Source organism: Oreochromis aureus, linkage group 18 (genome assembly GCF_013358895.1).
Source record: "Oreochromis aureus strain Israel breed Guangdong linkage group 18, ZZ_aureus, whole genome shotgun sequence".
Lineage (NCBI taxonomy): Eukaryota > Metazoa > Chordata > Actinopteri > Cichliformes > Cichlidae > Oreochromis > Oreochromis aureus.
In genome coordinates, this window is record NC_052959.1 from 20,802,537 (window position 1) to 20,818,487 (window position 15,951).

Here is a 15,951-nt window from a genome sequence, read left to right on the forward strand (position 1 = left end):
TAAAATTGCTAAAATAGCACAAAGCTACAGATTTTATTTCCATGTTTTTTTCCCATGGTTCAAATTTTCAAATTGAAATATTTTCCTCACATGGTATATTGTGGTTATTTTCATATCCTAATTTCATTAAAATAATTCCCATTAAATTCATACAACTAACTTTTTAGTTTGCTAAAATTTTGTTAGATATACAAGCAAATTACCCTGTCATCGTAACTGGTAGGTTTTCAAAACTCATGAACTTAGTGTTAAGTGAAGACATGAGCTGTCCACTGATTACCACTTGGTGATTTGCTAGATTACTTCACGGAGGAAGAAATCCTGGGGCACCCAGACATATTAGCTGTGTCTCAATTCAGGAGTTGCATCCTTTGGAGGGACCCGGCCTTCGCGGTCTATGTGGGCCGGGTCCTCCGAAGACTGAGAAGGCTGGAAGTGTGAACCTCTGAAATGGGACGGTCTAGCCTTCAGATTTGCATCACTGCTGTCTGGGTGGAGTTTAATAAACCCAGCCGTCTGCTCCTTGCTATCTAAAATATAACAGGACACTGGAGTAAATTCTCGACCATCTCACGCTTCTGTTTAATCAGTTTTCTGTTTGATGTTTATTCAGCTGTGTAAAAACTATAGCTTTAATCGAAGCCAAACCGATTTACTCGCAAACAAAATAAAACACTGAAAAAAGTCAAACAATAACATTTTGAAGTTATCTAAGTGACATATATACAGTGTTGGGGAGTAACGGAATACATGTACCGCCGTTACGTATTCAGAATACAAAATATGAGTAACTGTATTCCGTTACAGTTACCGTTTAAAAAGGTGGTATTCAGAATACAGTTACTTTGTTGAAATAAATGGATTACACTGCGGTACTTTCCTGTTTCATATTGTCGCGGGTCAGGACTGTTTGGGTTTGTTTGACAGCTATGTTCTGTTGTTCCAGGCGGCAGCGTTATGGTTGCCATGGTTACAGGGTGACGCGCTCTCTCTCTGCGTGTTTCCTGGGTGAGAGAGCGCCTTTTTGTTGTTGTTGTTGTGCTAAGCTAATAGGCAGAATGCTACAGGCATAGCTCTAAAGAATGTAGCTTCATAGGCAGTGTAGTCCGTGCTGCAGGGAGAATGGACTACTATACCCGTTATGTCTCTGTGAGCGAGGGAGGGAGAGAAAGGAAGTCCGAGCTGTAACGGAGCAAAAACGGGAGCTGGAAGCATGTAAATATAATAATAACCACAGCAGCCAAGAAGAGTGCCTGATGAGCCCATTTGTAAGTAAGCTATTAAGACTCAACTGTACACTGTGTTCGTGTTTTCCTCCGGAAAAAATAAGTTCCGTTGGAGAAGCCTTTCAACGCCTCTCTCTGTCTCCCGCAAGCAAAGTTGACCCAGACAACAAAGTAAAGCTAGTTTTCGGCTACCAGCCCGACACAGAACCCGAAGTATTAGCCAGAGGTCCCTTTACTACGTTTCGGAGCCGCGGACCTTCAGTAACAGTAATAAATCACAGCAATAGTACATTCACGTAGTTGTAAACAGCATGATAATATATTAAGTAATCCAAAGTATTCAGAATACGTTACTCTCATTGAGTAACGTAACGGAATACGTTACAGAATACATTTTGGGGCATGTATTCAGTATTCTGTAGTGGAATACATTTTAAAAGTAACCTTCCCAACACTGCATATATACCATTTTTAACCTGAGTAACAAGAGACCCCACGGGGTCTGAAAATGATGTGCTGGGAGTCCGGTGTTAGCCGGCTCTATTGAGCCTTGACCACCCGGTCAGGTATTGAGTTGGTGGGTAACAGACGTCTTCGAAAACGTCGGAGCACTTTGGCAAATATGTGATGTCTTGATAAACCGAGCAGATATTTGAAGTTTACACAGCTACATTCTCACCTAAAAATATGTGAAAAGTTTCTTTTGTGACCCAGAAAGAGTAATATTTCAAACTCTTTAGCCGCGCTCCTCTGCCACTGCTGCGTTTGAAACGTATTTTTATATTATCATCAAAATATTATAAATTACAATTTAATTAATGAAGTATTGAAAAGAGCAATAAGAGTAATATTGCAACTAAGTAGCTGCTGCCATTGTCGGAAACTGGAATTGGCTGGGCCACACTATGAATTCTGGGATAGGTTGGACCATGAAGGCTACACCCGACCTATCTTTCAAATCTGGCGAAATGAAGGACGCATTTGTCGGCCACATTTGGAGGAGCCTCGAATTGGAACAGCCTTCGTCGCCTTGCTGTGACGTAATCGGCCTTCTTATGCGGCCTCCAAAGTTAAATAGATGCATCAAATGAACCTTCAATTCAGCCAAACTACTGTGTTTTGGTTATGTAAACTATGAGCACCATGGCTGATGCTACCTCACTCATGCATTAACATCCTAATGAGAGCGTGTGATCTGCATGTTGGAGTACGGTTACCAAGAAGCCTTGATCATTTTAAGATATTATAATATAACATTTTCATAGGTAAAATAACTTGTTGCTGAGGAAGCTCCTGTTAGTTTATCCAGTTATTGAGTTTTTTATAATGTTTATATTTACTTTATGTATTCTTTTGTGTATTTCTGTTCCTAGTTCTCATTTGCTTCAGAGTTTAGTTTTTATCTGAGTGTCCCTTCCCCTTGTATCTAGTCTTCTGTATTTAGTCCATTCATATGTCTGTTTTCCCTGTTCCTGCTTTATTTTATGAGTTCCTTGTGCTTTTGCTTCTAGTTCTGCAGCCATGTCTTCTTCTGCCGTCTTGTTCAGCTGTCTCATCTCTTATAATCACCCATTTAATCTCCGTCTGCCCTTTTTCTTGTGTCAGAATGTCTGTATTTCAAAATCTGCATTGCCTCATTTTTTCATATCGCCAGTGTGTTTTCTGCAGTTAAATATTTCAGTCTGTGTATTTCTTTAATTTTAGGTTTTAGTAGCTGTAGCTTCAGTTTCACTTTTTTGGATTGTGTTTTTTGCCATTTTGGCTTTTGCCTTTTTGGATTTCAACAGGCTGGAAATTAATAGCTTGCTTTAAAATTTACCTCACTCTGCCTCTGCATGTCTGCATATTGGTTCTCCATTCAATATTTAGTCTGCATGTCTTGCAGATTACGACAGTTAAATGCAACCACAGTTTCCTGAACAAGAGGACTGATATCTGGTTACTTACCATGTGACTTGTTTCACAGAAGGGGCTCTGAAAACAGCCTAACATTATGCACAGTATCATTTTGGAGTCTTTGCAGTTATATTTCTATATTGACCTCGCTTGCAAATTGCATAATTTTAACAGAAAATATATTGGATGTTGTTGTTTGACTTATTTGTATTTATTTATTTTTTTTAGTGTTGCCTTGCTTAACTTCTTGAACTGCTGCTATATCAGCCTATAGCATCTCTTGCTCTCACGCTCAGTGCACAACCTGTATCTTGGTTTAGTTGTTCAGGCCAAAATAAAAAAAAGTGGTGATTGTTTTCATATTGCAGCATGTGGGGAAAGAAAAAGGCTGCCCAACTGATTTTGTTTTTTCATGACATGACAAGACATGATAAGGTTTTTGTAAGGCGGCGTCTCTTCTTGTTTTTTTAATCTCCAAAAACATCACAGCTTTTTCGTCACAGTGAAATTTAACAGAAGACATGACAACTGATGCTTACGGTAAGTTTATCAGTACTAGTCATACTCTGAATTTGGTACTTAATTACTCTTCATGCTTTACTACTTTACAAAAAGTAAAGTACAAGTTTCTCTCATTTAAGGCAGATTTGCTAAGCTAATGTGTGTAATTATAGTTCTGTGTGTGTGTTTTCTAGAAAATTAAAAATGGCAAACAACATGACAACTAATGATGGAGTGAGTGATCCTACACATATTTGTGAGGATAACGTTCCAATTTTTACCGGGACTTTCTTCATCTTAATCTTCATCCTCAGTGTCATAGGCAACAGTCTCCTCTTATGTGTTCTTTTCATCTACGAGGACCTGAAAAGTATCACAAATATTTTCATCCTGAACCTGGCCTGCTCTGATTTGATCTTCACCATCACACTTCCATTCTGGGCCGTTGGTCACCTACACCACTGGATCTTTGGGGACTTTGTCTGCAAATTCGTGACTGCCACATTCTTTGTTGGTTTGTACAGCAGTGTCATTTTACTGACTGCCATGACAGTTGCCCGTTTCATTAGGGTGGTGCTGCCAACTTGGAAAAGTAACCGTGCTAGAAGAAAGAAGTGTGCAATCGGTGCCTGTGTAGCTGCCTGGGTCATCAGCATCTCAGCATCCCTCAGTGATGCTGTGAAAGTACAGGTTGAACACTGGTATGGTAAAGACTATTGCTACTATAAATCTGATGAAAACCTTGGACGTTATCTCCAAGTGTCACTGCTATTCTTCCTCCCATTTGCCATCATTATTTTCTGCTATTCTGCCATCCTCAAGACGGTTTTGCAAGGTTTAAATAGAAATAAGCAAAAGACTGTAGCTGTGCTGTTGTGTATTGTTGCAGCCTTTTTCATTTGCTGGGGGCCATACCATATTATGCTTTTAATTAAATCTCTTGATAAATCCAAAGATTGTAAGGTACTGAAACGGTTAGCAGTTGCCTACCATATTTGTGAAATGCTTGCCTATTTTCACTGCTGTATGAACCCACTGCTATATATGCTCTCACAGAAGATGCGAACGCATCTGTTGAATCTTATGCACTGTGAAAATGTGCGCAGGAAGAACAGAGAGAGAGACACCAGGCAGGATGTGGCTTTCACTGCCCAGAGATCTCCTGACAGTCCACATAGTCAGTCGTTAAATTAAGCATTGATTCAGTTTGTAAATGTAAAAGTAGAGACTGTATTTCTTTACTTTTACACATGCACATATTTATATGTATATGTATATATATATGGTAAATGGTAAATGGCCTGTATTTGTATAGCGCTTTACTTAGTCCCTAAGGACCCCAAAGCGTGTCTTTATGATTGGTTTTATTCTGATTTTAGTGTTTGCTTGTAAGTGTAGTTTTGATTTTATTTGCATGATTTTATTCTGATATTTGTATTGCCTTTTTCTAGTTGTTTGTTTATATAACGTCATTATAATGCACTGTGGGCTGGCTGGACATGGGACCTGTCCAGCCCTGAGGTGGCCTATCAGCTAGTGAAACGACCTAAAGCTGACTGAGCACTGAAAGAGGGCCCAGGTATGAAGAGAAAGGAGCGTGTAGGAAACAGGCATGGGAGAGAAGGACATGCTGCCTGATCACCAGGTGAAAACGGCTTGTGAAAGGACGGGCAGAGCAGCGCGACGCGGCGTCCCATTTTCCGGCAACAGATACGGCGTCCAGTGGGGTAAAAACCGCATGTGATCAACAGCAGGGCAGAGGTGAACCTCTGTGATTAACCTGCAGGATTAACCTGAGTGTCCCAGTCCTGGACAAGTTTTTTAATATTGGCCTGATTGTCGCCTTAGCAGGGAGTCTACTGAGTCTACTTAACCAGGATCGGAGACATGGTTGAGGTGCCACAATTGAGGTCTTTTTGGCTACGTTCACACTGCAGGTCTTAATGCTCAATTCCGAGTTTTTTGATCAAATCCGATTTTTTTGTCTGCTTGTTCACACTACACATAAAATGCGACATCAAACGCTCTCCAGTGTGAGCGCTCAAAGCGGCCCGCATGCGCAAAAAGAAGATGTCACACACAACCGCTCTGTTTAGACCCAGAGCAAACAATATTGTTTGACTGATTGCCCTTAATATAAAGACTTCGGACTTTATGTTTCCAGATTTTTGCTTTAAGTTATTTTGTTATTTACATAATAATGTAGATGACCTAATAATGATCCTTTTTGCTGTTTTAGAGGAGCGGTGCTTCAAAGGATAGTTGCAGATTTCTGTCAGAATCTGCAGAAAATACAGTAAAAATAAAATGTTCACATTTCTCCAACGTTGTCTTCCCAACAGTTTCACCGGATGGTAGGAAATCGTTCGCGATGTCCTATCGGGCGCTTCTCCGGCGCTGATAATTAGCGTCTGTCTTGTGTCAGTGACGTAAAAGACGGATTTAATGCGACTTGACCATTCACACAGCAGTCGCTTTCTAAAACATCGGATACGTATCGGATTCAGTACCACATACGAAAGTGACCCAGATCGGATTTGAAAATATCGGATTTGTGCCGTTCACACTGTCATACCAAGATCGGATACGGGTCGCATAGGGGCGAAAAAATCGGATTTGATGCGCTTTCGCCTGCAGTGTGAACGTAGCCTTTGTTTCTTTTGTGGCTGGCAAGTGAAGCACCCTACAGAGTTGTTTCCAGAGTTTTCGCAATACCTCGTTCCACTGTTTACCGCATTATCCACAGGGTCACAGAGGTGGTAGCCCTTCACCATCAGGTCATCCACCTCCCTCCGACCCCTGAAGATCTAGAAGCCATGTCTCATGGGTTTGCAGGGCTGGCAAGACACGGAGCCTTTTTGAAAGCTGCTGGTGCAATTGACTGCTGCCATGGTCGCATCAAGCCTCCCAGCGGCCCTGACGGTCAGTGCTACAGTAACAGGAAATTGTTCCCCTCCATAATCCTGCAGGCAGTTTGTGACCATCAGGGCCGCTTTATACATATGAGGGCTGGGCGGGGTTAGTGCAGGACTCCAGGGTGCTCTGCAACAGCCCACTGTACCGGCAGGCCATTTACCCTCCTCCAGGGTATTTCATCCTAGCAGATGGAGGGCACCCATGTCTCCAAGATTCACTGCCCCTCATCACTCCCTACAAGAGGCCAATCCAAGGTGTGGGAGCCCAGCGCTTCAACTCATCATTCCAGGGCATGCTCTATTAGAGTGTGCTTTTGGAATGACAAAGACAAGGTTCTGTGCCATTTTCCTCTAAGCGCTGGAGGTACACCACACCCTTGTACCACATGTAAGGCATTAGAATACATTGTTATTGTTTTTGGAAGAATCATAATGACATATTGGGAACTTTAGTGTATGTGCATGTGTACACACTTTATGTACAGAACCAAAAATCTGTTTCAGGTCATAACAGCATGTGCTGTCCTGCATAATATCTGCCTCGGTGCTGGTGACATTGTGGCCCTGGACGATGAGCCTGAGCATGATGTGCAAGATGAGTGGGTGTGGGTGCTGAGGTGTCTTCCCTGGATGAGGTACCCACAATTGTTGTGAACAGACAGGTATTCTTTAATAGTGCATTTAAGTGCTAGAATGTTATGTGTCATATCTTTATTAACAGGATTGTTTGCACTACTTTCGTCTTGCATCATTGTGAGTACATTTTAGTGACATGGCAGCCGTCTTTTCCATCAGCCCTGTAAACACAAGTGATAAGATGATGCGGTGGACAGTGGAATCGAGCATCCCTGAACACCTTCTGGTGACAACCCTGTATGATGCTCCACTCAGTAGCTGGCACCTCCTTCATCTCTTTGGATTCAGCAGCACTGGCTGAGACTTCCTGCTCAGCCAAAAATCGGGCCTGCTTAAAAGTGCCTGTGCATACTGGGACAGTCGGGTTAATCCTGGACTTTAATGATAAGTTGATTACTGTTAAAGGATTTTTTATATGTATTTTGCTCTATTGTAGTTAAAAATCTCTAGTTGTTTAGCTTCATTTAAAACTCCTGCATACACTGTGTTTTGACAAAAGCTTGCATGAGGAAACTGCCACAGGAAACCTCACCCTTGCTGAGTTTGCTGAGATAAGCTTGACCAGTTCCTCTTGTGACAGTTTGAACATATATGTTTTATGCTTATCACCTTGGAAGGAGTTGTTTTGTACTCACAAGGGGTGGTGCCCTGAAATGTGCTACGTAAGAGCTGTCTATAAATAAAGAGAGAACCGATGTCTCGGCGCGTGTCTCTGTGGAGACATTGCCCATGTAGATCTACATGTCTGAGTCTGTCTTTCTTGCCTCCTGAGTTTCCTCTTAACAATTACCATTAATCCTGTGCCGTTTTTCTTTTCATTGTTATTATCTCAGTTTGAACAATGTAATGGGTTTGGTACAAATGAATTGCTGTAAAAAATCCTGCAACTACAGTTGGAATATTCCAAATGTTTTTATTTCCTGTACTTCAATAATTTTGTTTAGGCTGTACACAATTTATAACAAAAAATTATATATTTTTCTCTATGTACAGTGACTGTTATTTACAGAAATACCAACATTTTATTTAGGCAGTACATAGTTTGTAACAAAAATATAAATAAAGTAGAACTACATACAATGACTTTTATTCACAGAACTCTAATCGCTTTTTTCATCTAAGTTTTTCCAGTAAACCTAACAGCTTCTCTTGGCTCTTCGTTCCTCCATTTCCCATTGTAGTCTAATGTCCTCTTATTAATTCAAAGAATTCATCATCCCTGTCCTCCTTTTTTCCACTCTTAGCTCCAGCTGGCCCTTGTCCTCCTGAGCTTGGACTTGGTTGCCCACTGCTGAACTGGGCCCTGGAGTGTCGTGCTGGATGGAGCCAATTAGGACTGGAGGCCTGGTAGAAGGCCTCTGACGCTGGATACTTGCAATCCTAAAGGCAGAGGAAATCAAAAGTGGCAGTTGACAAAACGGCTACAGTACAGGTTTACATGAATGACTTCAATACATTCTAGTTGACAATATATTGCAATACTACTGTACATACTGATTTTCCCCACCAGGCCCATCTTCTCAAGAATTGCCCTGACAGACAGAATATAATCCAACATGTCAATCATGTTAATCCCTGGACAGCATCCAACAGTGAAATGTACTAAATTAGGACCAGAGGACAGGCATAAGGGAGAGTGATATTTCTAACAGATTAGAAACAATAACTTTTTCAGGTTTTTATGTTTTAAGGTTATTTAAGTGACTTATGTATCATGTTTCACACGAGTAGTGAGAGCACTTTTGCAAATATGTAATGGCTTGATAAATCAAGCAGATATCTGAAGTGTACACAGCTACATTCTCGCCTGGAAATATCTTCAAAGTTTATTTTGTGACCAAGAAAGAGCAATATTGAAACTGACCCTTATGTTAAAAAAACAGCAGGACTGTGCATTTACAGTCATGTAAGTTTAACGAAAGTGTCACAAAATTGACCTTACCATTTAAAATTAAACTTCCATTTTAACATTTGTGTCGCTAATTCAAAAATAACGTACATTTGACAATGTGGGTGTCCTCCACCGTGGTTTCTAGCATCTCTGAAGCTGATGCCATCGTTACAAACTGAATTGGCTGGGCTGCGCTATGAATTCTGGGATATGCTGGGGCACGAAGGATACAACTGACCCATCCTTCAAACTCAGGGAAATAAAGGACAGATAATTGGCCGCATTGGAGCAGCCTTTGAATTGGGACAGCCTTCGTTGCGTCGCTTCGAATGCGGCCTTGAAGGATGCAGATCCTGAATTGGGACACAGTTATAGACAGAGACAACCAATTGCACTCACATTCACTACCGCATTCGCACTTATGGGCAATTTAGAATGTTATGATGTAATTTTTTTATTTTTTATTTTTATTTTTTTTTTTAGAAAGAGGGGCAATACATATTAATGAACATTTTAATAAATGTAAATATGCCAGATTATAGCCTTGGGCTAATTTCCATCTGCAGACCCTCTGGCAGGTTGGTGTTAAACACAAGTTAGTAAAAACATACAGAGACACTATTTACAGGTCATGTAACAGAGACAAAAACAGTCATCACATTATACTAGAACAAACAAATGACAAGAAGAGTGGACACAGAGGACAGCATAGATAACAATAACGGAAACACATCAATTATATTGCACAAACCCCAGTATTGCATATGCCCTGACTATCGTGATATTGCGTTCACCCATTGCACTAACAGTTGTTTCCCTTTTAGTAATACACTAACTCTTTTTCCCGTCCAATATAAAGCATGATTATTAAACATGATCACATGTTTGTGTGTCCCTCAGCCGCCCTTTTAAGTGACTCTTAAAGATGGGTAGACTTGTACTTTCCCTCACTGACAGTGGAAGACTATTCCAGAAGCTCACTCCCTGGTATGACAGAGCATTCTGGAAAAGGTGGTCCGCCTGAATGTCAATTCACAATCACCTCTAACAGTGGCTCGAGTCAGTCGAGACCGGCAACACTGCTAGATTTTTATTTAATAAAATCACTCATTGGTGGAGGCGCCAGACCATGTATAACTTTGTATATTAGACAGGCAGATTTAAATAATTTGAAATTAGTAAAATTTAAAAACTTGTATTTATCTAAAATTTGACAATGGTGATATGAAAAAGGTTTTTTATCTAATATTTTCAATGCTCTTTTGTAGCATACTTCAATTGGCCCAATAGCAGCAGAGCTCGTATAGGACCAACTTGTAATACAATATTCAATATGAGCCAGTATCATAGAATGCAGGAATGTAATCGCTGCTGTGTCTGTTAATGATGTGCGGATATGTCTAAAGTTCTGTATATTAACATTTACAGTTTTCACTACTTTTCTAATGTGTTTTTTAAAGGATAATTTAGAGTCTAGTAGCACTCCCAAATACTTAAATTCCTCAACATTAATTAATTCTTGTGCACCCAAGCAAACTTTTACTGCAGCCACGGTTGTTTTAGGTTTACTAAAAAACATTGATACGGTCTTTTTAAAATTAAGGCACAGGCATGAGTCATTCAGCCATTTTTGTAAATCATGTAATGCCAGTGAAAGCTGATGGGCTGCATCATCAGCAGTTTTGGCTTGCGTAAAAATTACCGTATCATCAGCATACATGATCGTGTCCACATTTTTGCACACATTAGGCAAGTCATTTACATAAAGTGAAAATAACAGGGGCCTAGAATTGAACCCTGGGGACACCTTGCGTACAGTAAAGATAGGGTGACTTGCTATTCTTTATTTGCACACATTGTTTTCTATCTGATAGATAAGACTGTATCCATTTAACAGTATGATTACTAAAGTTAAATGTCGACAGTCTAGACAAGAGCTTAAGATGATTCACAGTGTCAAACGCACGCTTGAAATCAAGAAAAACAGCCGCAACACAACTGCTCTTGTCTAAGTAAGATTTCACTCTCTCAACAAAAACACAGACAGCCGTTTCAGTTGAATGAAGAGTGCGAAATCCGAATTGCATAGGGTGCAAACCCGGATTGGAGTCATTAAGATGTTTGATGATAGAATTAGCAACCCACTTTTCTGCTATCTTTGAGAAGATAGGGAGTATGCTAATAGGTCGATAATTAGCAGGGTCTGTTTTATCACCCGATTTATAAATTGGTGTAACTTTTGCCACCTTCCAACTCAGAGGAACGACTGCCTGCGTGATTGATAAATTAATAAGATGGGTCACAGGCACCAAAAGACAAGATTTATAATGCTTCAAGAAATTGGTATCAAATCCAAACTCATCCCTTGCTTTAGAACTTCTTAATTTAGAGATTATATTTTCTACTTCATTTTCTGTAATTTTCTGAATATTGAACTTTGAATCTGGAGAAGAAACATCCTCTTTGGTGTCGATATTCCCAATATTTTGTTGAGGGTCATAAGAATTAGAAAACAATTGTGCAATTTCATTAATGGTACTTTGGAAAAAATCATTTAATTTAGTAGCTAGGCTAAGAGGCTCTGATACCAGTTCATTGGCAAATTTAAGTTCAAGGTCTGTATCAGCATTATGCTTACTGTTACCAAGGAGTTTGTTAATATTTTCCCAAATTAGCTTACAGTTTCCTTTGGCACTATTAATTACAGTCATGAAAAAATTTGCTTTTGCCATTCTCAAAGTTTGTGTAACTTTATTCCTTGCAGATATAAAATGTAATCGATCAGTATTTAATCCAGATTGTAACGATTTTTTCAGTAACTGGTCTCTGAGTCTCATAAGCTGTTTACACTCGGTATTAATCCAAGGCAAGGAATAAACTCGTTTCTTTAAATGGCTCTCTTTCTGAAACTGTGACAAGACCCCTTTAATAGCAGAGTATAATAGATCACAAAATTTATTAGTGTCATCATAGGATAGTATGCTAGTCCAGTCAAAATTATTTAGAGCTGCCATTAAATGTTGCTCTTGATTATTTGGAATAAATGTTTTTTTTATATTCATGCTTTTACTGACACATCTCAGTCGCTTTTTAGTCAGCTTTCTAGAGAAGAATATTGCATTGTGGTCAGACAAGCCAGTCAAAAAGTTATACGTTTTTATCATTCTATCCGGTTTGTTAGAGAACACCAGGTCTATTAGAGTTCTAGAGCGATTTGTTATTCTAGTGGAATCATTGATCATTTGTTTTAAACCAAAATTATCTGTGATTTCTTTTAGTTTCTTTCTGTCGCTTTTGTTATCCCAATTTACATTTAAGTCTCCCATTAGGATAAGTTCATTATTGAAGTCGCTGAAAGTCGTTGAATCTACTTTTGCTGAAGGTGGGCGATAAAGACATAAAACAGTAAATGACATTTCTGCTGAGAGTGACACTTTAACTCCAACACATTCAACAGAGATTTCATTGGGCCAGATTATTTGTGTACATTTTAGAGAGTCCTTCATATACAATAACACCCCTCCCCCCTTTCCTTGATGCCTATCTTTTCTAAAGACATGGTAGCCTTGTAGAGTTACCAGTGCTTGTGGAGAAGAGGGTTTGAGCCAAGTTTCCGAAAGTCCCATGAAATCAACATTTGAATTAATGAGAAGATGTTCCAGTTGTTCCCTCTTAGGGGCCATGCTGCGTATGTTCAGATGGCCACCTAGGAGCCCTTTGTCTTTACACTGTGGATCCCATATAGTCCTAGCTTGATTAAGAGTCCGAAATAACTTAAACAATCGATGCTTTTTAAACACAGGGTTCCTCTGTATACCCATGGGTATGATAGGTTGTGTTGACTTACTAAGTTTAGTTGTAATCGGGACCTGCAGTGATGGTGTTAGTCCAGGAGGCTGCTGTAAACCTGGTAGCAGTGATGATGTTAGTCCAGAAGGCTGCTGTAGCCCAGGTGGCAGTGATGGTGTTAGTCCAGGAGGCTGCTGTAACCCAGGTAGCAGTGATGGTGTTGGTCCAGGAGGCTGCTGTAGCCCCGGTAGCAGTGATGGTAGCCCAGGAAGCTGCTGTAGCCCTATTGGTAGTGATGGTGTTAGTCCAGGAGGCTGCTGTAGCCCAGGTGGCAGTGATGATGTTAGTCCTGGAGGCTGCTGTAGCCCAGGTGGCAGTGATGGTGTAAGACCAGGATGCTGTTGTAGCCCGGTTAGCAGTGATGGTGTTGGCCCAGGAAGCTGCTGTAGCCCAGGTAGCAGTGACGGTGTTAGCCTAGGGAGCTTCTGTAGCCCAGGTAGCAGTGATGGTGTTAGACCAGGGAGCTGCTCTAGCCGAGGTAGCAATGATGGTGTTAGCCCAGGGAGCTGATGTAGCCAAGGTAGCAGTGATGGTGTTAGCCCAGGGAGCTGCTGTAGCCCAGGTAGCAGTGATGGTGTTAGACCAGGGAGCTGCTCTAGCCGAGGTAGCAATGATGTTGTTAGCCCAGGGAGCTGCTGTAGCCCAGGTAGCAGTGATGGTGTTAGCCCAGGAGCTGCTGTAGCCCAGGTAGCAGTGATGGTGTTAGACCAGGAGCTGCTGTAGCCCAGGTAGCAGTGATGGTGTTAGCCCAGGAGCTGCTGTAGCCCAGGTAGCAGTGATGGTGTTAGCCCAGGGAGCTGTTGTAGCCCTGGTAGCAGTGATGGTGTTAGCCCAGGAGCTGCTGTAGCCGAGGTAGCAGTAATGGTGTTAGCCCAGGGAGCTGCTGCAACTGTAGCACAGGACTTGAAACAGGTCCGGGGTTACGCTCAACATCGCCAGCCAGAAGTATTATCATCAAGAGATTCACAACCCCCAGGAATGATCTAGATACCGTTTTAACACATTGACCTGGGGGCGGCCTAGCATGTCCACAATCCAGGATTCTTGAATACAAAAGATGTTGGCTCCTCTTGGCTGGGTGGAGAGTTAAATTAACCATTTTCCGTGGATACATTAAGCTCAAGAGGAGGTAAAAAGACAAGAAGAGACCAAACAAACATGGCAAAATCCAAGGTTTTTTGGTATATTTTTTTGGCAAACACACAGGACCTGCCTGACTCTGTGGCTTCACCCTGGCGGCCATTTTCAAAATCTATGTGGATTTCCGTTAAAGGAAAATTTGTTACATATTAAAGCAATTAGACAGAAGCAGATGTAATTACTAAAATATCATATTGTGCCATGTTGGGAGTGGCTAGTTATCTCCCATCATGCCTTGGGAATATGTGTTGCTGTTTAAGATGTTTATTGTTTATTGTTTTGTGACTCTTAACTGTTCTTGTAGATGCTGCAGTATAAATTCACAGTTATTGTTTGATGGAAATAATTTTGTACCATGAGTGAGTTCAGGCACGTAATTATTGACCCTCTGAAGCACAGTGTAATACAGCAGGAGCGTTCAGTGAAGTTCTCCTCCTTTCTGCTTGGGGTAGGATAACATGCTCAACCTCAGCATGGGTTCCTTATTGTTAAGATTCCTCAGCTTGGCACAATATTAACAACTGACGAATAGACTTCTCATTTTAACTTTTTTTTTGTTAACCTTGCTTCTGCATACCTATACACTCCCAGTCCTTTGTCATTTGTGGATTGTTTCATCCACAAATGACAAAGGACTGGGAGGCAGAAAGGATTTTACTCATAACTGTGGAAGTGGAGTCGTTCTTAGAGCTGTCAGGAGATGAGGTGGAGGAGGGCCAGACATTAGAACAAGAAGGTAAAAACTCAGAGGAGGAAATTTCAAGTTTTCAGGAGCCTTAGAAGTAGGGGTGGGTTTTGATTATCGATTTTCTGATGAAAATCGATTCTAGCTTGAATAACGCGATATCGATTAATTAAAATCCTGAATCGATTTTTAAATATAAATTTATTTTGCCCCAAACGACAGAATCTCAGGTTAAACCTCACCTGGGAATACTAGGTGCTGCAAGCGCCTGGGTGGCTGCAGCTCAAGAGATAGAATAGGTCACCTACTAATTGAAAGGTTGGTGGTTACATTCCCCAAGTTGATCTCCAGTGTGTCCATTGGAAGGTGAATGGTAGATAGAAAGCACTTACATAGGAAAACCAAAAAAATTGCTTGTGCGAATGACATAAGTTTTTATAAAGCTAGTGCAAAGTCTACGGTGACCGTAGAAGGTTATGTCTTTTCATTGGCCCGGAGTCTACGGTGACCGTAGACACTGTAGACTCGGGGCCAATAGGAGCGCCAAATCCCACTGTAGACTACCAATCGTCTGTCAACGGAAGTTGCGTCACCAAAACAACAACACACGGCAGGACAGAGAAGAAGCTGGTGTTGTGCCCAAAAGTGATTACCTGCCAAAAACTGATTTCCAATGTTTCCGTGTCTTTTTTATGTGTAATATCGTTCCGTATGTTGCTAAATAGACTTTGGTGAACAGGTATTACAAAGGGGTTATATATAAAATTTAAAAATTACCTGTTTCTCAAGTATCTTTGTAACTGTGTTATTGTGCTTACATTATAATCAATCAGCTCCCTTTTGTTCACTTAAAATATGTTTACAGAACTATTTTTGCATTTGTTGCAATTTCAGCGGTCCTCTTGGCCAGATTACTCTTAAAAGAGACATTTTTAAAGTCAACAATAATTTTTAATAATTTTTTTTTTAACTGCATAAAGGATACATAAAAGTCACTGCCAAAAACTGATTGCGACTTCTACCTTGTTACAGGAATGTTGTTTGTTGCTCAAGATGACTTGATATCATTCATGAGGGATACATTTGACATATGTTTCACATATTATAGACCAACAAGTAGCAGTTATAGCAGTTTAAATACAAGCAATCAGTTTTTGGCAAATACCAGAAATCAGGTTTTGGCAGACAATCACTTTTTGGCACAACATCAGC

The 15,951-nt window shown here is 40.6% G+C and overlaps 1 protein-coding gene across 2 annotated transcripts; it reads left to right on the plus strand.

Moving 5' to 3' along the window:
* Nucleotides 1–3,155: 3,155 nt before the first annotated feature.
* LOC120434495 (chemokine XC receptor 1-like) lies at nt 3,156–5,615 on the plus strand. 2 transcript variants are annotated; one of them, XM_039602664.1, is made up of 2 exons: nt 3,156–3,662; nt 3,818–5,615. In XM_039602664.1, the coding sequence occupies exon 2, from the start codon at nt 3,828–3,830 to the stop codon at nt 4,815–4,817; it is 990 nt and encodes a 329-aa protein (XP_039458598.1). In that variant the 5' UTR covers nt 3,156–3,662; nt 3,818–3,827; the 3' UTR covers nt 4,818–5,615. The 2 variants fall into 2 exon arrangements, with proteins under 2 accessions (XP_039458598.1, XP_039458599.1); XM_039602665.1 differs by lacking the exon at nt 3,156–3,662 and having other exon boundaries at nt 3,832–3,857; nt 3,938–5,615.
* The last annotated feature ends 10,336 nt before the right edge of the window (nt 5,616–15,951 follow it).

Excerpts from the sequence above, each read along its gene's own strand:
- LOC120434495 (XM_039602664.1), top strand. The coding sequence starts at position 3,828 with ATGGCAAACAACATGACAACTAATGATGGAGTGAGTGATCCTACACAT.